This window comes from Neofelis nebulosa, chromosome 4, assembly GCF_028018385.1.
Source record: "Neofelis nebulosa isolate mNeoNeb1 chromosome 4, mNeoNeb1.pri, whole genome shotgun sequence".
NCBI classification, from domain to species: Eukaryota; Metazoa; Chordata; class Mammalia; order Carnivora; family Felidae; genus Neofelis; species Neofelis nebulosa.
The window spans coordinates 154,782,522-154,802,758 of record NC_080785.1 but is presented as its reverse complement, the minus strand read 5'-3'; the positions used below and the strand labels follow the sequence as shown (position 1 = coordinate 154,802,758).

Below are 20,237 nucleotides of genomic sequence, written 5' to 3'. Positions count from 1 at the left end.
TAAAAAGGCCCAAGGTGCTGGGACTGAACCAGGATAGGGCTCTGAGTTGGCATCTTGGGGGTTCTCTCAGCCTTTTCCTTCCTGCCTTATCACCTCTTGGTGGCAAGATGGCTGCTGCAGCTCCAGATATCACATTTCCATGCAAGACAGAGAGAAGCAGAAGGGGGGCAGTGTGACTGTTTCTGTTAGCTGGAAAGCAAGAACTTTCCCACAACTCCCCCAACAAAATCCCACTGAGGTTCTGTTAGCCCCAGTTATGTCATGTGGCTACTCCCCAGCTTCAACGGAAGCTAAGGAAAGCAGGTTCAGTCTTTTTAGCTTCTTTGGTCAAGCTGCCTGAGGGAAGGGGATGGCCAGCGGGTGCTGGGATGGTCAGTGAGCTGTGCCTGACATTGCCTTCTTCAGAATTTTGTATGTGTGACTGGTTTTGCTGCGCTGGGGGCTGCCTCTGTGCCGAACGGCTGGCGGTCTGCATGGGAGCGTGGCTGTGAAGGGGACCTCCTTTCATTCATGTAACTTCCAGATTGGAAAACGATGCCTGATGCGCAAATTACTGGGAACCCCGAAATGCCGAAGTCCTTTATTAAGGCTGTTCTGTGATGTTATTGGATTTTTCTCCCCTCCTTCCCTTGCCCCTACCCGGTCTTGCTAGGACTGTTTGCTTCGTGAAATGTTGAGAAAACTAGCAGAAGGAGTTTCCAAGGCACATGAATTAGTCTGGGCAGAGCTGTGTGGGCGGTATCTCGTGGGCAGCACCGCGAGGGGAGAGCAGGGGGAGGAGGGAGGATTGCAGGCCTCCGCGCAGAAAGCAAAAGGGATTCGGGGTCTGATGGAGCGATCGCCTCAGTTCCTGCCAGCAGGGTGACAGTTGGGAGGCGAGACAAATCGAGAGCCGGCTTCCCACTGGAACTTGTCTAATAGATTTGTGGTTTTGATTTCTGCGGCTGCCTCCTGTAGCCCCCAGACGCTGCCTCCCGCAGGCCCTCGGCCGCTGGGGCACTGTTCATAGGTTCCTCTTTGGACATAATCATGCCCTGATGGTGCTTAGTCAACCACCACATCACATTGGTGGGTATATTTTCCACATTTCCAGGCGATACCTGGCAGCTGCTAGAATATGAAGAAAGTCTGTGTGCCCCCCCTCCCGTTTCCTACCTGCTTTTGCCCCCGATCTGATCGGTGCTCAGGCTTTTACCTTCCCCATCTTACTTATCCCTCACATTGTTCCTTTAAGCGTCGGTGTGCCTGTCATCCCCATTTTACTGACGTAGAAACTGAGGCTCTCACTGGTAATAAGTAATGGCCCTGGGATTCAAATTCGGGTGCTTGAGCTCTCAACCGGCAGTCTGTTCCACTCCTCAGGGAGCGTGAATTCATTTGTTCTTTCCCCCGATGCTACTGAGCGCCTGGCCAGACCTGGGCTAGGTGCTAGCAGGGGGCGTGGAGGCCAGTGTGGGAGACAGTCTGAGACTGAACCGGCACGGCTCCCTGGGATCACTGTGCCGACGCAGGAGAGCACATCGGGGCCAGGAGGAGGAGCCCCAGGTTGGCCCTGTGCTCCGAGAGGTGAGGGAGCGGGGGACAAAATGTCTGTTGGGGAACATTTGATCGCCTTCCCGACGGGCAGGAAACTTCACGTCTCACAAGTATCTCCAAGTAGAATTTCTGCTGGCGAGAAGCGGCTGAGCAACTGAGCCGATGAGCCGTCATGAAATCAGGGGAAGTGGGAGGGACTGGCCCCACCTCCCTGCCCCCTTGTGCCCCTCCTCCCCCGATTTCACCTATGAGCTTGCGGGTAAAGGTGGAGGTGCCTTTGCCAGAACGCACTGTTTGCGTTTGAGCCTGCAGAGAGTAAAAATATGGGGTCGGAGAGGCAAGGGGGTGAAGGAAGGGGGGGTGGGGTTTACAACAGGAACTTTGCGGGGAGCGGGGAGCAGGCCCGAGCAGAAAGACCGCCCCAGAGAGGAGCCGAGGTGCAAAGCTCCAGTCTCCAGCACGTGCCCCTGGGTGCTTAAGGGTCCCCTGCCCTCTGGAATGGGGACCCTTGGGCACCCTTGTTCCAGTCCTGAGGCCTTGAGATGCTTGTGAAAGCACTTGGCTGTCTTCCGGAAACCGGGCCTGGTGCCTGGCTTTCTGCCCTCAGATCCGCCGTCAGCCCCAGAACAGAGGCTGGCTCACAGGTGATGCCAGAAGATGCCTCTCCGTGACACCAGCCAAGTCACCCCCATGCTGCTCTGCCCCGGGAGCTCTGCAAAGGGGCTGGTCGGTGGGGTTTGGCACCTGGGCCGCACCCCGCTCCCTGCCCCCGAGAGGGACCCTCGGCACCAGGGCCGCCTCCTGTATGTGCGGCCTGGGCCTTCGCGGCACGGGTGTAGACGCAGATTAGAGGCTGGCTGCAGAGGCGAAGTTTCTGGGAACCAGGAGGAACAAGTGAGAAAGATCTAATGAGCCGTCAGCTTCTCTGCAAGGCCGTTGGGATAAAAAGCTGAGAGGACACCAGCCGGGGCCACACTGAACGATGATGCTGGGGTTTATATACCGCCAGGGTTTTCTCTGAAGAGCCCCGTGGCTTTCAAGCTATTATTGGGTCATCCCACCGTGCTCCTCTGTGTTCAGCCAGGCCTGAGCGTGGCCTATGCGTCCACCTCAAAAAAATGTTTTATCAGCTGCTAAGTGGTGGGTAGGAGTGTCTGAGCCGTGCAGGCTCTGGGCCCCGGAGCCTGGACAGCAGCACCCAGGACACCCTGAGCGCCAGCTTCCTGCTGGAGTTCTCCCCCAGACCCCGGCTGTCTCTTCTGGAAACCGCAGGCTCGGCTCTCGTCCCCAGGATCTGGCTTTGACACCCTGTCTCACAAAACCAATTCGTTGTTAAATCTGCTCCTTCTTACGTAACATCTCTTACTTCTCTCTGTTCTCTGTATTCCACGCCTCTCCAGGATCTTTCCTCTCTTAAGCTGTAAGGTGAACTCAAGTCCCCACCTTCCATGCTGTCCCGTCCGCACTCCGATCGTCGGCCTTCTTACAGGGAAAGCCACCCCCTGCGTCCCTCAGAAGTACTTCTGGGGATGGTGGTGGGCAGGGCTCGGGGGAAGTGGGGGAACAGAGGCAAAAGGAAGGCAGACGACTAGAGGCTGACAGTTCCCCAGTGGTCCCCGGGCAAGCCTCATGCTGTCTGGAGTGGATCGGGAGACTTGTGTCCCCACCACAGCCACAGCCAGGGGTGACAGTGAGACTTCTGGGGGGTGGGGTGGCTGGTTGGTTCTGTGTAGGCCTTGGAGGGAACTTGGGCTTGGAAGGGTTCACCAGAGTCGGTGCAGCGCAGGGCCCCGGCTCAGATTCGCGAAGCCACAGTGTTTCTGGATCGTGCCGGGATGACACTGGCAATTAGACTTCCTCCTAAACGCAGGGCCTTCGTGTTCACCCCGAGAAGGCCCCCCGCCAGCGGCCGGTCACATCTGTATGTGCTCTCCATTAGCCCAGTACCCTGTGAGCTCCCATTTCCCTGGCCCTGGGGCCTCGCGCCCACCCTGTGTCCCTCCCATCCGGGACTTGAGGACACCCCTGCCTGCACAGCGTCTCCAAAGCACTTGTGAAGCAGACACAGGCTTCCGGTTGGCATGCACGGTCGGCAAGCCAGAAGCTTCTGTGTTTGTGTTGTTTTTTGGGTTTTGTTTCTAAGATAGAAGGAATGACTGCAAAGGGAGAATGAGAGAAATAATACCGTTGACCCTCGGACAAGGAGGCTCGAGGGTCAGCGCCCCTGACCCCTCCCCCATGCAGTTGAAAATTCACAGGTGACTTTGGAGTCCCTAAAAACTTTACTAATAGTCTACTGTTGACCGGAGGCCTAACAGATAACATAGTCAGTTGATGGACACATATTTTGTATGTTGTCTGTGTTATATACAGTAGTCTTACAATAAAGTAAGCCAGAGAAGATAGAATGTTAAGGAAGAAAGGAAAATTACAGGGAAGAGAAAATACGTTTTATGGTGCTGGGCTGTATGGACCAGTGCAGTTCAAACCTGTGTTCAGGGGTCAGCTGTAATATACTTCTTAGATTATACTGACAATGAAAGAAATTGTAAATCTGATTTGGAAAAAATGAAGGCAGAACTGAACACGATATATTGCCCTTAAACCCTGAGTGGGCTTTCTGTGCTCCTGGCCAGGTGCTTTTGGGGGGGTGGGGGGGTGGGTAAAGACCTCCTTCCTTCTTGAAGTATTAGCCAGGACCCCGTGGGACTAAAGAGATTTATTAGCACCTCATTGTGGGGGGGTCCCTGGGTGTGCCAGGGAGGGCTGGGGAGTTCACTGATCAACTCAGGGAGACATTTGGATTTTAAAGCTAGAAGAAACTTGAGCGAACAGTGCACAGGTCCCCCACATTTAGCCCACGGTCTCCCATGCTTTTTAAATCCCTGCCCTAATCTGAAAAACAAAAATGCCAACAAAAAGCCCTCATGCTTTTGAAATTACAAAATCAATATGATACCTAGAGACAAATGAAAGGGATCAGGCGTTGCTTTCTCTCAAGCATTGTACATCCCGTCCTCCTCCCGCTCCCCCAGGGGACTCGTGGCCAGCTCGAGGTGTCCTGGAAAATTACAGACCCGGCCCGTTCCTCATTTTATAACTGAGGCCCCCAAGCCCAAGAAAGCCAGGGCCCAACTTGAGCCTCCCGTGACCCGGGTCTGCCTGCTCCCCTCCAGCTCTTGAGCGAGGCGTTTCCAAGCACCCCTTAGAGAAGGAGGGCATGTGTTGCGGGAAAGCCGGCCATGAGCACAGTAGGAACTGTAATGGGGACAGGGAGAGGGCACAGATGGCCAGGCGACGGAAAGCGCCGTGGTCGGCGGTTTTCTGGTTTGTTCTTGCTGGCATTGGCTTGCTGGCCTCTGAGCTGAAGCTGTGTCTTTTTTGTCACCATCTCTGTCTGCTCCAACGTCCTGTCCATCCACTGGACCTTCTGAGCCCAGCTGCTGGGAGAACAGGGACACTGATCCGTGACTGCCGCGCTCTGAAGGAAGCAGGCGTTGGCAGCCACATCTGTGGTCATACGGTATTGTTGTGTTAGTCACAAGAAGGGTCCCTCTTATAGAAGGAGGCGGTTTTCCACAGTATCCTTCCATTGCTCTCTGTATCTTGTCTACTGTTCCCAGGGTGGCTAATTTTGAGTGTCAGCTTGGCTCGAAATGAAGATTTAATCCTGTCGACAGCTGTAAGAAGTTGCGAAACTCTGATAAATTGCAACAACCCTCCTAGTTCAAAAAGAGTTTACTAATGGCATGATCTTAACTGTGTGAAATGTATACGGGAGCCCCCACACCCGCACTACGTTTTATGTTCTGCTAACAAAGAAAAATGGTGTCAGAGGGGGGCGCCTGGGTGGCGCAGTCGGTTGAGCGTCCGACTTCAGCCAGGTCACGCTCTCGCGGTCCGTGAGTTCGAGCCCCGCGTCAGGCTCTGGGCTGATGGCTCGGAGCCTGGAGCCTGCTTCCGATTCCATGTCTCCCTCTCTCTCTGCCCCTCCCCCGTTCATGCTCTGTCTCTCTCTGTCCCAAAAATAAATAAAAAAAAACGTTGAAAAAAAAAAAATTAAAAAAAAAAAAATGGTGTCAGAGGCACCCCTGGTTGTAAGATACGTCCCACCTGCAGAGTTTGTGGGGGAAAATGAGCTTCTTTGAATTAGTGGAAGAGAGGGTGTAAGTGGATTGGGAAGATATGGAATAAAATATTAATAGTGACCCTCCCTGGGTGTTTATATTGATTGTGGGAAACTGATATTTTTCTTCATCCGTCTCCGTATTTTCCATAATGACTGTTATCATTTTGGTAGTCAGAAAACAGAACAGCCTGAGAGCAGGGTTATGTCAGCATTTATTTACATATCTTCTGTAGGCCTTGGAAGGGATGGTCTTATCTTCCTGCAAGTTTTTAATTTATAGGCAGGCTTCCAGCTTGAAGGTAATTTAACGGAATATTCCCTGGGACCGCTGTCCCCATTTTTTTCCCCCCTTATTAGACCAGTTAAAAGCTTTCAGTCTTGCTCCCAAGACTCTGCCTTCCCGGAACAAAACCGCCTTTTCAGGCAGGGGTATCCCAGGGCCGCAGATTGGGCCGAGTACGCTGCGATGTCCCCCTGCTTGCTCCCCCTCCCGTGGGGCACAAGGCAGCCTCTCTTTTGGCCCCTCGACCCAGGGGCCGTGAGGTCACCTGAGTGGCTCTGGGAATCGGAAGCAGCCTCGTCCAGACAGGTGACTGTCATTGGGGGAGTTTGTCCTCCATCGTCTGCATTCTTAGGGGCGTGGTGGTGACATTTCAGAACCCGTAGTTACCAACCCTTGAAATTTCGTGGGATTAGAACTGCTCCGCTGTCCGAAAAGTGCATTGCTTGGGCCTGAAGCCCGGGGCGAAAAAGACGGCTAGGTGTGGCCTGAGTTAATGTGAGGATACCTGGATAAGAAGAGACTAGCCAAATTGGTGGCCGCCACACCAGCTGATTTCCTTCCCCACGTCCTTTCCCACGTGGCCGTCTCTGGTGATTGTACCCGGAAGGCGCTTCCTTCTTTCCAGCCACTTGGAGGCTGTTTGACAGCACTTGGGGTGTCCCTCCTTCACTTGGCTCTGAGATGCACACGCGACGTATGCGTGGGCTGCTTGGGGCCTCTTTTCCTTCGACCCCTGCAGTCCCAGGTATGCACACCTTGTTGGCAAGTCACTTACCATCAGCAGGATGTCTTGCTCAGAAATGATCGTTTCCCTTCTGGGTTAGCAACACCTTCGCTGGAATTGAGATTCCTGGACAGCAACACTGTTTTACCACGACAAATGGATCCTGCTAGAAATACAGATCACATTTCAGAAGAGAGGTTATAAAGTACAGCTATCAGGGGGAGGTGAACAAGGTAAATATTATGCCAAATGAGCTTTTTATGGATTGATTTTTTAAATGTTGATTTATTTGAGAGAAAGAGTGTGAGCGGGGGACGGGGAGAGGGACGCTCACGTGGCTTGATCCCACAAAAGGTGAGACCATGACCTAAGCTAAAATCAAGAGTCAGACGTAACCAATTGAGCCCCCAAGGCGCCCCCAAATGAACTCTCAATGTAGAAATCCTCGTGTGCGACCTCATGCCAGAGTCAAAGCAGGAGAGGGGGGCTGGGCTGTGGGACCGTTTATTCCTCTAGAATATTCTAGAGGGGACATCTAGATTTTTTATGAACACCCTACTGCCTTCAGAATCTATTTTCCTTTATTATAACTCATATATGCTGTGTCTTTGGAGGGACTACTTTGAAATGATTTCAGAAAAAGAATAAGGAAATCTTGGCAACAAGATTAAGTTTTAGAAAAAAATAAATACAAATTATAATTCAAACATAATTGCTATTCAGGTCCCTCTGATTTAGAAGTAGGCTGTGTTAAGACTTTTAAAAAGTGTCTGTTTTAATTAAATCTTATTATTAAACCTTTCTCTTTCATTCTCCCTCAAATCTGTGTCCAGCTCTCAGGGCTCTGGTTTCTGAACTCCCTCTTAGTAGCTAATAAATGCACTTTATTTCTCATTCTGCCTAAACTTTTTTTTTTTACAAAGGTTTTATAAAGTGTATCATGTTTTTATTAAAAAAAAATTTTTTTATTATTACGTGTATTTGTTTTGAGAGAGAGAGAGAGAGAGAGAGAGACAGAGCATGATGAGCAGGGGAGGAGCAGAGAGAGAGGGAGACACAGAATCCGAAGCAGGCTCCAGGCTCCGAGCTGTCAGCGCAGATTCTGACGCGGGGCTCGAACTCAGGAACTGAAATCATGACCTGAGCCGAAGTCAGACGCTCAACTGACTGAGCCACCCAGGCGCCCCTAGTGTATCATGTTTTTAAAACAGTTTCTTCTGGAATTCTTATTTCTGGTCCCGTCGCACCTTGTGCTTAATGCTTTGGCTCATGTACTGTCCTCTCTTGGGAAGTGTGGGTTTATTCCCAGCATTATTTCTGCTGCTTTGCAGAAGGAGTCCGATCAGACATGTCATATTTAATTCTCTTATCATCCCCAGCCCTTTCAGTTTAAGCTTTGCCTTTCTTATTTCTGATGGTGCTTCGTATCCTCGAAGCTTTTTTGATTGGATGTGCAGGTCAGCCCATCTCTTGTCGGTTCACGTTCTTTAAGTCCGGATCCTATTCAGATTCACTAATGCACAGTCGTGTTTCAGCTTCTCAAAGCATCTTCATTCCGATGGTGTACCTATGGGGCAACGGTGGCTGTACATTCAGACCATCCTGGTGGAAATGATCATAAGGGCCCTTTGCAAACAACAGTGCTTATATGTATACTATGTAATAACCACAGGGAAATGTTACCATTTGACTTCAGGTGAGTATTAGTACAGTCATTGTTGATAAAAACTGAATGAGAAGCTCTTTCATGTGGTTAATTTCTAGGTTTTGCAGCTGGAAGAAGCTGCCTTTTGTTTAATGAAATAAAGATACCTGAGGTGTGCCTGGGTAGCTCAGTCGGTTAAGCGGCCGACTTCAGCTCAGGTCATGATCTCACGGTTTGTGGGTTCGAGCCCCACGTCGGGCTCTGTGCTGACAGCTCGGAGCCTGGAGCCTGCTTCGGATTCTGGCTCTGCCCCTGCCCCGGGCGTGCTCTTTCTCTCAAAAATAAAAATAAACATTAAAAAAATAAAAATAAAATAAAGATACCTGAAAAGAGTATAGGGGTTCCAGAATGATATCTGGATAATTCATTATTTTGGGTCTGCCATTGACTTAGTTGAATGAGCCATTTTTTTTTTTTATTTATTAATGGGAGTTGAATAAATTAATGGTTGCCAAACTGTGCCAAAGCCTTGGTATTGATGGAGAGGGCTCGGAGGAGAGAGCAGGGCATCTCCTGGAATGGTTCAGCCTTCGGCTCTTACATAGATATCAGGTTTCCTCTGATTTCATTGGAAAGATGATATTGGGGCACCTGGGTGGCTCAGTCAGTTAAGCGTCTGACTTTTGGTTTGAGCTCAGGTCATGATCTCACAGTTTGTGGGTTCGAGCCCTGTGTCAGGCTCCACACTGGCAGTGCAGAGCCTGCATGGGCTTCTCTCCCTGCCCCTCCCTCACTCACTCCGTCTCTCTCTGAAAATAAATAAACTTAAAAAAAAAAAAAGTGATTTCACAGCACTTTTATTTATTTATTTTTTTTTTTAATTTTTTTTCAACGTTTTTATTTTATTTTTTGGGACAGAGAGAGACAGAGCATGAACGGGGGAGGGGCAGAGAGAGAGGGAGACACAGAATCGGAAACAGGCTCCAGGCTCCGAGCCATCAGCCCAGAGCCTGACGCGGGGCTCGAACTCACGGACCGCGAGATCGTGACCTGGCTGAAGTCGGATGCTTAACCGACTGCGCCACCCAGGCGCCCCTCACAGCACTTTTAAGAAGAGTCTCAAAACCTGCTAGTTCCCTAGGTTTGGGATTCTGTGAACCTGTGAGATTTCTACAAATTGGGGTTGGCCAAGGTGGGGAAGGGAGGCACTGCCAGCTGTTTGCCAGATGTAAGGATCAGACACGAGATAAGATGAAGTCCAGCTACTGCCACCGTAATTGCCCCCAAAAGAAGGAAGGGTACATGAACTCAACAAAAGACCCCAGAGAAACAAAAATAGCCCTTCGGATTGAACAGCAGCACTCCCCACATTGTCCCTGGTCTGGTGGAGATGGGGGGGGGGGGGGCAGGATGAAGGAGGGGTCCTTGGGGGTCGTTGGGCTGCGTTCTCTAAATCCCCGTTCATCAAAAATCAGTGACGTGTAACGCGCTTGTTTTCCAACGGGAACCAAACGGGGTCTGCTGGGTTGTTCTCAAGATGTTGATTTCATTTGGTTTATTTTTAAAATTTCTTCTGGTTTTTAAAAAATATTCATAGATTTGGTAAGGTGTTAAGCAGGCTCCCTCCACCCCCCCCCATAATTAGCATATGAAAACATTCATATTTCATTCTATTCAAACCTTTTGTCCTCACTGAGATTCGAATATTTCAAGCAAAGCACCTCTTCCAAAAGTATCTCAGCCTTGACAATTCAATCTAGAAGAAAAACACGATGAAAGGACTTACATCCTAGTGACTCAGTAAATGCAGAGGAAGGCTGAGTGTCACGTGCAGTCACCACTGGAACCTGTCCACTCAGAATTTTCCGTGGCAGGAAGGAATAGAATGGGATACGGAGCCGATCTTCAAATCATGTAACGTAGGTTTTACCACATGGAAAGACACCAGCTCCCATGAGACCACAGGTGGCTTTGCTTGGAAGTTAAATGGAATTTATTGATTATTGGAGAGGAAAAGCCATGGGTCGTTTTCAGAGTTTATCATGCACTGGTTACGTGCTTGCAGGCCTTTAAGAACCCCCTAAATTGTTGCATAAATTAGAAAGCTTTCTAGAACATGCAGTTTCACCAGAAGATTACTAATTTATTAATGTATTGTTTTATAATATGTGATTACTGTATTCAAGATTTTATACTTTTGTTACAGTGATGTGTCAAGACAGTACAGTATCAGCTAGTAGAGATACCTATGGAGATATTGAAACTTTTTAAATGCACTGGTATTAGTTAGGAAACACAGTTGCAAACAACCTAAAGTTACTCTGGTTAATTTCAGCCAGAAAGGAATTGATCAGAAGAGGATCAGGTTACTCACCTTTGGGTGGGAAGGCTGGAGACCCCGGCTTTGGCAGGAGTCAGGGAGAAAAAGGGCAGGGCTGAGATTGTGCCCGGGAAAGGTCTGACCCCTATCAGTCCCAGAATCTCCGGTCTCTCACTTCTAGTGCCCCTGTGCCTCTGGGTCCCCCCACAGTGTTCCAAGACTGTGATAGGTTACAATCAATGTTTAGCTTGCACAGAGGGGGAGAGTGGGACTGGAAAAGCTTCCACAGTTGGTGGCACTCACGATCTCGGATTGTCCCCAAGAAAGAAGAGCCTGTGGGTGCTGGGCAGCTAATGCAGTAGAAATTCACTGTGCCACTGGGGAGAACAGTTGAGGAAGAGGCTTTGTAGTTAAATGAGGGCCGAGTAATGTACTAAGGACCAGAATTTTTGTCCTGGCTGCAGTTAGCTAAGTGAGGATGGGCAGATTGCTAAGCCTCTGGAGGCTTCTGTGTCCTCATCTGTACAGAGAGGGAATTTTAGTGACATCCTCGGCCCTATGACCCTATAACCAGAGACTTCTCTCCAGCAGTAAAATTTAAAAAATAAATGAGATAATAAAAGCAGGCAGAGTCGTAATAGGCATCTCTTCAAAGTTAGAGGATGGTAAGTGGACACTATGTGAAACCCGGACACGGGAGAGCTGAATTTAAGTGCGTTGATGGCCAGGTGGTCATTCCACAGCAGGTGTGGGAAGGGACGGACTTGCGGGGTGACCCAGGGAAGATCCCGGGGACTTGTATCCTCATCTGCGAGGTAGAGATACTACCACTGGACCTGCGCTGTTGTGAAGAGGGAATTCGGCATCGATCGTACAAACGCCCGGCCCGTGGGAGGCTACTCGGAGGTTACTCCCCCCTGCCTGGTGGCCGGGGGCCTGGCCCTGCAGTGCTGCTCGCCCGCCTCTCCCTCCAGTGGAGGGAGTGACGTGGGAATTTAACGAGCACCTGTCCAGCACAAGGCACAGTCCTGGGCTCTGGGCCCGGCCATGCGGGGGTTGTAAAGAAAGCCCAGGGAGTCTGAAGTTGAGTCACGGGGCTTACGGGCCGACGTTCCCCTGTGCTCTGCCCTCCGGGAGCCTCCTGGGGGTTACAGCTGCCACTTCTGCAGTGCCAGACTTAGTAACTTGTTGCTTTGCTGTCGCGTTTTCATTGCAACATGAAACGCAGATCACCGTATAAAACAAGTGTATAGCTTCTCTATTTATTTTAAAGCAGCCTCCTTTGGAGGTCAAGATGCTGAATTTTGCCAGCACCCCAAAGACCTCCATACGCCCCTTCCCAATAATAAATGTCCTTCTCTGCCTCCCAAGTAGCCACTGCCCTGACTTTTAGGATAGGCACTTCCTCGCCGTTTTCCCTAGCTGTGTCACCCACGTGTGCCTCCCTGTACTCTGTGCTTTATTCTTACCCTCCCTTTAAAAAAAAAAAAATGTGTTTAAATAAAAAACCTTGTTTTCAGTTTATTTATTTTTTTTTTTAATTTTTTTTTTCAACGTTTTTTATTTATTTTTGGGACAGAGAGAGACAGAGCATGAACGGGGGAGGGGCAGAGAGAGAGAGGGAGACACAGAATCGGAAGCAGGCTCCGGGCTCCGAGCCGTCAGCCCAGAGCCCGACGCGGGGCTCGAACCCGTGGACCGCGAGATCGTGACCTGGCTGAAGTCGGCCGCTCAACCGACTGCGCCACCCAGGCGCCCCTATTTATTTATTTTGAGAGAGACAGAGACAGCACGAGGGGGAGATGGGCGAAGAGAGAGGGAGAAAGAGAATCCCAAGTAGGCTCTGAGCTGTCAGCACAGAGCCTGATGTGGGGCTCCATCCCATGAGCCATGAGATCATGACTTGAGCCGGAACCAAGAGTCAGATGCTTAATGACTGAGCCACCCAGATGCCCCTCTCCCTTTTCTTTTCTTTTCTTTTCTTTTCTTTTTTTTTTTTTTTGATGCCTTTTTTTTTTTTTTTTTTTAAACTTTTAAGCCTGTATTCATTTTTGAGAGACACAGTGAGGGAGGGGCAGAGCGGGAGGGAGACCCAGAATCTGAAGCAGGCTCCAGGCTCCGAGCTGTCAACACAGAGCCCCATGCGGGGCTTGAACTCACAGACCATGAGCCAAAGTCAGACCTGACGTGAGCCAAAGTCAGAAGCTTAACTGACTGAGCCACTCAGATGCCCCTGATGATGCCTTTTAAGTGTTTGCCTCTTTATCCCTTTCTCTTTCTTATAATTTACCAGTTGAATAGCCAGGCTGTGTGGCCCATAGAGTTTCCTGGGTTTTGCTGATTGGACACTCATGGGGCAGTGTGACATGTTCCTGTGTCCTCTGGAGCCCCTGGCTCCTTTTATTACACCAAACACAATGTCTTCCATAGAGGAAGGAGCTCGGTGACCATTTTGTAATTGAAGTTGATGGGTACATGGAATCTTTGGTACATGATTCATTCATAATTGAGATACCACATTCCATTTCCTAATTTCCAAAGCCGCTTAGTTACTTTGAAAAAACTGACTTCTAGGAAAGCCTCATTTTTTTTTCTTTAAAAAAATTTTTTTAAGTTTATTTCTTTATCTTTGAGGGAGAGAAAGAATGAGCATGAGCAGGGGAGGGGCAAGAGAGAGGGGGGGAGAGAGAGAGAATCCCAAGCAGGCTCAGCACGGAGCCCGAGGCAGGGCTCGAACTCACGAGCCAGGAGATCATGACCTGAGCTGAAATCGAGAGTCGGACGCTTAACCGACTTGGCCACCCAGGCGCCCCAGAGAACCTTGCTTTTAGATGGAGTATACACTGCAGTTCTAACCCACTTACTCGTTTTTCTCTCTCATGCATCTTTAGGACTGTAGATCCAAGACCGAATCCTGGAATTCACCTTACTCTCTGGGTTATTCTAAAACTAGTCGTTCCGTGTCTCAAGTCTGTGCTGGCAGTAACAGAAACTCTTACGGGTTTCTAATACTTGTTTTTGAGCTTTCTCAAACCATGTGCACATACGTAGCTGTGCAAATTCGTGTTCCGTTTATGTCAGTCAGGAAAGGGAGAGGTGGGGAAACTGCTGTTTATCTGAAAGAGTCAGGAAACAGGCCCTTTCCATCGGGTCAGTATTCCAGCCAGCGGAGCGTTCATCTGTGCCCGTGATGTGCATGGTTAATCAGTTCCCGAAGCATCCTTATCCAACTAGATACATGCACACTACGTGCGGCCTGTAATTGAACTTTGCTTTGATGCGTCAAGATCTTATACTTCCTCAAGCCATCACCATCAGTGATTTTTAGACACCCCAGAAGTCACATTTAAAGATGAATCTGGAATCAGGGGCACCTGGGTGGCTCAGTCGGTTAAGCATCCAACTTCGGCTCGGGTCATGACCTACCTCACGGTCCGTGAGTTCGAGCCTCGCGTCGGGCTCTGTGCTGACAGCTCCGGAGCCTGGAGCCCGCTTCGGATTCTGTGTCTCCCTGTCTCTCTCTCCCCCTCCCCCACTCACACTCTGTCCCTCTCTCACTCTGTCTCTCAAAAATAAACATTAAAAAAAAATTTTTTTAAAGATAAATCTTGTATCAATTTTTTTTTTTTTTGTGGTCTTTGGTAGAGCACGTCAGCAGCATCCTGTAGCGTCCCAAGCACAGATCACCGGGAACTCTCAAGTTCTAAAACTTACCTTATTACACTTTTTCTGTATCTTCTTTATCGGCTATTTGGTTTTCACGGATCTCCTTTCCACATTACCAGGTGGGCGTTAAAATGCCCACAGTTTCTGCTTGATTACATTTCATTATTAAAAGGTATTTTTTTTCATCTTTCACGAGGAACAGTCCAGAAACGGGAGAAGCCTAGGAACCACCTCCAAACACCAGCAGGGTTGTTGGGTCTCGACGTTGAGGATCGTGCTGAGTGTCCCATCATCACTAGGTTCATTGGTGGCAGAAAGGAAGGGGGCCTGCCTCTATTAAGCCTTTGTGCGCTTGTCGTGTTCGAAGGACAACTTGAACTCACCGAGGCTTTCCGGTGCTCTCCCCCTTCCGTGTGGCACGCACATGTCTGACTTCGGTTTTCATGTCAGTGTAGCCCTCTATTCCTCTTTCGCCTTCTTGTCACTCGAGACTGATGGCCCTGCCGCAGGAAGGCTCACCATGTCACTGAGCAGCCAGTAAGCCCTGTTCCACCGCAGCACTCGCTGTTCCTTGCACCCTGCTGTGGGCACACACCCTGTTGCCCCACACACGGTAGGATTTGCTCGTCCCCAGCTTTCGTTCCTTCACTTGCTCCATTTTCCATTACCTGTCTGCTTTCAGATTCCCCTTCACTCTCCCTGTCTGTCCTTTTTGGAGCCTTGCTTTCCTCACTCACTCCTGTGACTTTCCTTCTCCTTCTCAGGGGGTTCATCCACCCACCTCTTCTCGTATCTCTCCCTGTTTCTCACTCCGCTCCTTCTCTTCCCTTCCTTCCCACAATTTTTCTGCTTCCTTGCCTCGTCTCCAGGACCCATGTCTCACCTTCCATGATGCTAATTGCATCTGGCATTGAACTTTGATCAGTTACCCGACTACCAGCAGCAGGCTGCATGCGTGCATTGTTTAGACTTCACGGTAGAGACTCTGGCACGTTCTGCTTTGCATATGCGCAGGCCCCCAGCACCTAGATGGGGTCCCGGTGTAGAGGGGTGGGTGGCTAATACATTGTGGTGGAGTAGAGAAACGAATGAAAGCATGGCTGGCCAGCTCGATGGGGTCCATTATATACAGTTTCTGGCTCAGAAGAAATTTCTGGATCTTGAAGCTTCCAGACTCTATCACATAGATGACACAGGATGGGTAGCCAGATGACGGGTATAGGAAATGCCCTGTGTTGTTTATCGCATGACTGAGTGCGAATCTCTGTGCTGGAGAGGAAAGAATGTTAGTAAGTGTGGGTTGTAGTTCTGGCTCGTCTGCTCCTACAGCCTCGCGTCAGAAAGTATAAGCTCTCTGAGCGTAAGTTTGTTGATTTGAAAGTGAGCTACCCTACCCCCGAGTATGTGGGAAGAGATGTGTAGAGGCACTGTATGAATTACAAAACACTGGACAAGTAAAACATTGTTGTGTTGCCTTTATTAATCGTAATACAATTAAGAATTTAAACTTGGACTCTTTGCGGTGCTTGTGTGTTTCAGTCGATTAGGCGTCTGTTGATTTCAGCTCAGGTCATGTTTTCACAGTTTGTGAGTTCGAGCCCTGTGCCAGGCTCTGCACTGATGGTGTGGGGCCTGCTTGGGATTCTCTCTCTGCCTCTCTCTCTGCCTCTCTCTCTGCCTCTCTCTCTCTCTCTGTCTCTCTTCCTCTCAAAAATAAATACACATTTAAAAATAAAATAAAGGGGCTCCTGGGTGGCTCAGTCGGTTAAGCGGCCGACTTCGGCTCAGGTCATGATCTCGCGGTCTGTGAGTTCTAGCCCCACATCGGGCTCTGTGCTGGCAGCTAGGAGCCTGGAGCCTGCTTCGGATTCTGTGTCTCCCTTTCTCTGACCCTCCCCGTTCATGCTGTCTCTCCCTATCTCAAAAATAAATAAACGTTAAGAAAAAAAAATTAAAAAAAATAAATAAAAATGAAATAAAGTTAGACTCTTCACAATGTAAGTATGTGATTTGCTTTTAAACTCATCTGTTGAAGGAATGTGTCTCATCATCAAACGCTGAGGGACGGCATGTAGTTGAAGCCATAGAGAGTAACTTATAGAAAAGCCTCCCTTTTATAGGCATTTAGGAGTAAAAGTAGACAAAACAAATAACAGTGAAAATAGATACGCACTTCTTTAAAACAATTTTTTTTAATGTTTATTTTTGAGAGAGAGAGACAGAGTGTGAACTGGAGGGGGCGGGGGGCGGCAGAGAGAGAGGGAGATACAGAATCCGAAGGAGGCGCCAGGCTCCGAGCTGGCAGCACAGAGCCTGACGTGGGGCTCGATCCCACGAACCATGAGATCATGACCTGAGCCAAAGTTGGATGATTGACTGAGCCACCCAGGCGCCCCTATTTATTTATTCTTAATGTTTAGTTTTGAGAGAGAGAGAGAGACAGAGAGACAGAGTGCCAGCAGGGGAGAGGCAGAGAGAGAGGGAGACACAGAATCTGAAGCAGGCTCCAGGCTCCGAGCTGGCGGCACAGAGCCCGACGCGGGACTCGAACTCACGGAGTGTGAGATCATGACCTGAGCCAAAGGTGGACACTCAACCGACTGAGCCACCCAGACGCCCCTAGATACACACTTCTAATAGCAAATGTTTACACAAATCAGTGTGATGGTTTCCTTTATGCTGGTACTTTTAATGCAGAGATGTAATATATAGTGTTCTATTTCTGATACAGGTGAGTTGTAGAATGCCCATCCCCCTGAGCTGCTTATCTTAGAGTTTCAAAATTCACAAACTTGAACTCGTTTTGTGTACTTCCCAGACCGTGGGAGAGAAAAACGCACTCACTGCACTCATCAAAGATGTTAATTAAGGTCTTTCTTCCTTAATTTCCTTCCTTCCTTGAAACCTTGGTCCCCTCCGAATAGAGACAGCGGTCAAACCCATCTCACTGAATTGAGTCGTGCTGAGTGCGTCTGTTTCGGACCCTTGACGAGCTCCTCGAGCTCCTCGGATTGGCAGGTGGGCAAGAAGGGCCCTGCATCCGGGGCCTCTGTTGGTGTCGCGCTTTTCCTGCCTCAGCCAGGACCCCGCCCCCCCCCCCCCCCCCCCCCCCCCATCGTGTGCTGTCTCTGAAGTAATCCTTCCTTCCTCCTGTCGCCCCTACAGGCCATGCAGGACGCTCTGGCAGACCTTCCAGAATGGTATGGAATAAAAGGCATGCAGGCCCACTGGATCGGGGACTGTGTGGGCTGCCATCTGGACTTCACATTGAAGGTGATCAGGCAATAGTGTCCCCATCCATTAAAGCTCCCAGATGCCCTTCTGCGGTCTCAGAAGCCGCTGAGCCCATCAGCGGCTCGGGACAGCGCCACGGCCCTGTCGCGTGGAGAAACACTGCCGGGCGCACGCGGAATCCCAGGCTTCGTGGTGGCCGCATTTTTAAAGCACAAAGAAACAGAAACTGACTCTGATCACATGCTTCTACTTAACCCACTGTGTGCCAAAAATTCTCACTTTAGGATGCGACCAGTAACACATTTCTTGAGGGATTAAGTTTACATTCTGGTTTTGGTGCAGTCTTTGAGATCTGTGCTCTCACGCTTTCAGCAATACTGGCCACTCCCCAGGTGCCCCGTGGCCTCATGCTGCTAGTGGCCACCCTCCTGGACAGCGCAGATATACAGAGCTTTCTGCGGGTCCCCGAGCTCCCGGAAATGACATGTGCCATGTCGTGTGGGCATTTTCCCGAGCAGCGGGCCCAGGGCTCCAAGGGGTTCATGTCCCAAAGCAGGTTAAAAGCCGACAGAGCCAAGGTTACCGCCATCTCGGAACTGGGCACCCTCAAAGCTGGTAAGGACTGGGGCTTACCCAGGGTTCCAGAGAGCTGGCCTGTGCGGAAATGCTGCTCCAAGGTCACTACTCAGGGCCTACCTACTCTGGAAGGTGCCCCTCAAACCTCTTCCTCGTGGTCCCTACAGACTAGATAGTTGTCATGTTGTCGTGTCTCACCTGGTGGGTTCTGTGTTTGTTTTTTAATTCTTCTGATGTCTCTTTCCTGCTCAAGGCTTTTGTGCTCTTCCCTTTAGCTCCAAACTCATCCCTCACCTTAGGCCAGATCTGGAGGAGGGGACAGCAGCCAAGAGGCAAAATTGACCTGCCTTTCTAGAGTCTTCCTACCGGCAGCCATAGTGGTGTCCCCGGGGTGGAGCTCACGCTGCCCTGTGCCATCTCCCCCACGGAAGTGGTCCCCCTCACCCCAGTGGCAGACATGAGAAGCCCCCCGTAAGAGAGCCGGGACTTTGAAAAACAAATCCTGAACCGACCAAATCCTCTTAGCACTCTTCAGAGAAGGTGGTCAGATTTCTGAATTTCAGTCCAGCTGCAACTTTTGTTCCAGCTCTCAGGGCCATCTCATTTGAGGGTCCTGTGCATTCGACTGGGTCTGGTCCCCGTGTCGAAGGCCTTTGCTCCTCAGCCAGGGTGAAGGCCGTGGGCCTCTGAGCCGTTCGGCCGCCTTACATGGGACGTCTTCCGTATTCTCTCCCTTTCCCAGCATTTTTTTATGGAAATGTTTCTGTCTCCATTCCTGGACCCACCTAAAAATGAGATGTCTCAGGGGAGGGGACAGGCCTGGCTCCATAGGTGACACCTGACTGGCACTCAGGCCATAGTGTCGACTTGCATGTCATTGGCGTGCAGTGAGAGCATTTGAAGGATCGTGTAAAGGGGGGAGCATCTGTCCCCTCTAGGTCATATAATTTGCATTCAGTTGATGCCTAATGTATGCCTCTTCCTTAAAAGGCATTTAAGCAGCCCTGGGAACGCTCAGTCATGAGCTCAGCTGTCCTTTCTTTCCTTCTTCAAAATGGTATTAACCTCAGTGACTGTTTTTTTGAGTAGAAAAGTAGATGCCTCGGGGCGCCTGGGTGGCTCAGTCGGTTAAGCAGGTGACTTCGCCTCACATCATCATCCCACAGTTCGTGGGTTCGAGCCCCGCGTCGGGCTCTGTGCTGACAGCTCAGTGCCTGGAGCCGCTTCAGATTCTGTGTGTGTGTCACTCTCTCTGCCCCTCCCTCACTTGTGCTTTCCCTCTCTCTCTCAAAAATAAGCAAACATTAAATAAATAAATAAATAAATAAATAAATAAATAAAATTAAAAAAAAAAAACGCAACTAATCAGATCATAAAATGGGCATAGGACTTAAATAGATTAGGGAAAAAAAAAAAAAAAAAAAAAAGATCCCTTTAATTTTTTTCCTTTACCTTAAGTCCTGGGGGAAAGTATAGCCCCTTTGTCAGGACAGAAACAACATAGTTTTGATAGTTATTTTTGATTCGTGAGCAAAGGAGCCAGGGAACGGGGAGGGCCTCTTTCCTAGCATGCTTTGACCACCTGCGCTTGGGGGCCGCCGAGCATGCCTGGCAGGGGGCACCCGGGAGGGCTTCTCCAAGAGGAACTCGATCCTCTCCTCTCCTGCCCGTCTCTGCCCCTGCCAGGGGCCGTCACAGGGCCCCACGTGCCTGGGACTGTAGCCAAAAATTGGCCCCAGTGCTCGGGAGGGACAGGAGGGGAGGGAGAAGGGGATGTGGCCGGGGAGCACGGCAGCCCGGAAGGAGCACTGAGGAATGGAATGACTCTGTTTTCACTTGCCAGGTGGACGGGCACGTCACGGGAGAAAAGCTGACGGCCTACACGGCGACCCCCGAGGCCATTTACGGCACCTCCCACGTCGCCATCTCTCCCAGCCACAGACTCCTGCACGGGCACAGCTCTCTGAAGGAAACCTTTCGGAAGGCACTCGTCCCTGGCCAAGGTGAGCTGGCAAGTTCAGGCCACCGCCGGGATTACACCTTAGGGACAGCGCTTCCCAGGTTCACGGTCCTTTCACATACGTCGTCCTGTGTGATTTGTCCTTCACCTGGGCCTGACTTGGT

General features: G+C 50.1%; 1 protein-coding gene across 16 annotated transcripts in view; it reads left to right on the top strand.

Annotated features, from left to right (window-relative positions):
• The window catches only part of LARS2 (leucyl-tRNA synthetase 2, mitochondrial), a 189,493-nt gene that overhangs the window by 100,940 nt on the left and 68,316 nt on the right, over positions 1 to 20,237 (top strand). For all 16 annotated transcript variants that reach the window (XR_009260975.1, XR_009260976.1, XM_058727230.1 and 13 more), the window contains 2 exons: positions 17,469 to 17,576; positions 19,957 to 20,116. Coding sequence is in view for 14 of the 16 variants with exons in the window: in XM_058727230.1 (XP_058583213.1) it covers positions 17,469 to 17,576; positions 19,957 to 20,116 (268 nt within the window). In the remaining 2 variants the exon portion in view is untranslated. The remainder of the gene's footprint in view (positions 1 to 17,468; positions 17,577 to 19,956; positions 20,117 to 20,237) is intronic.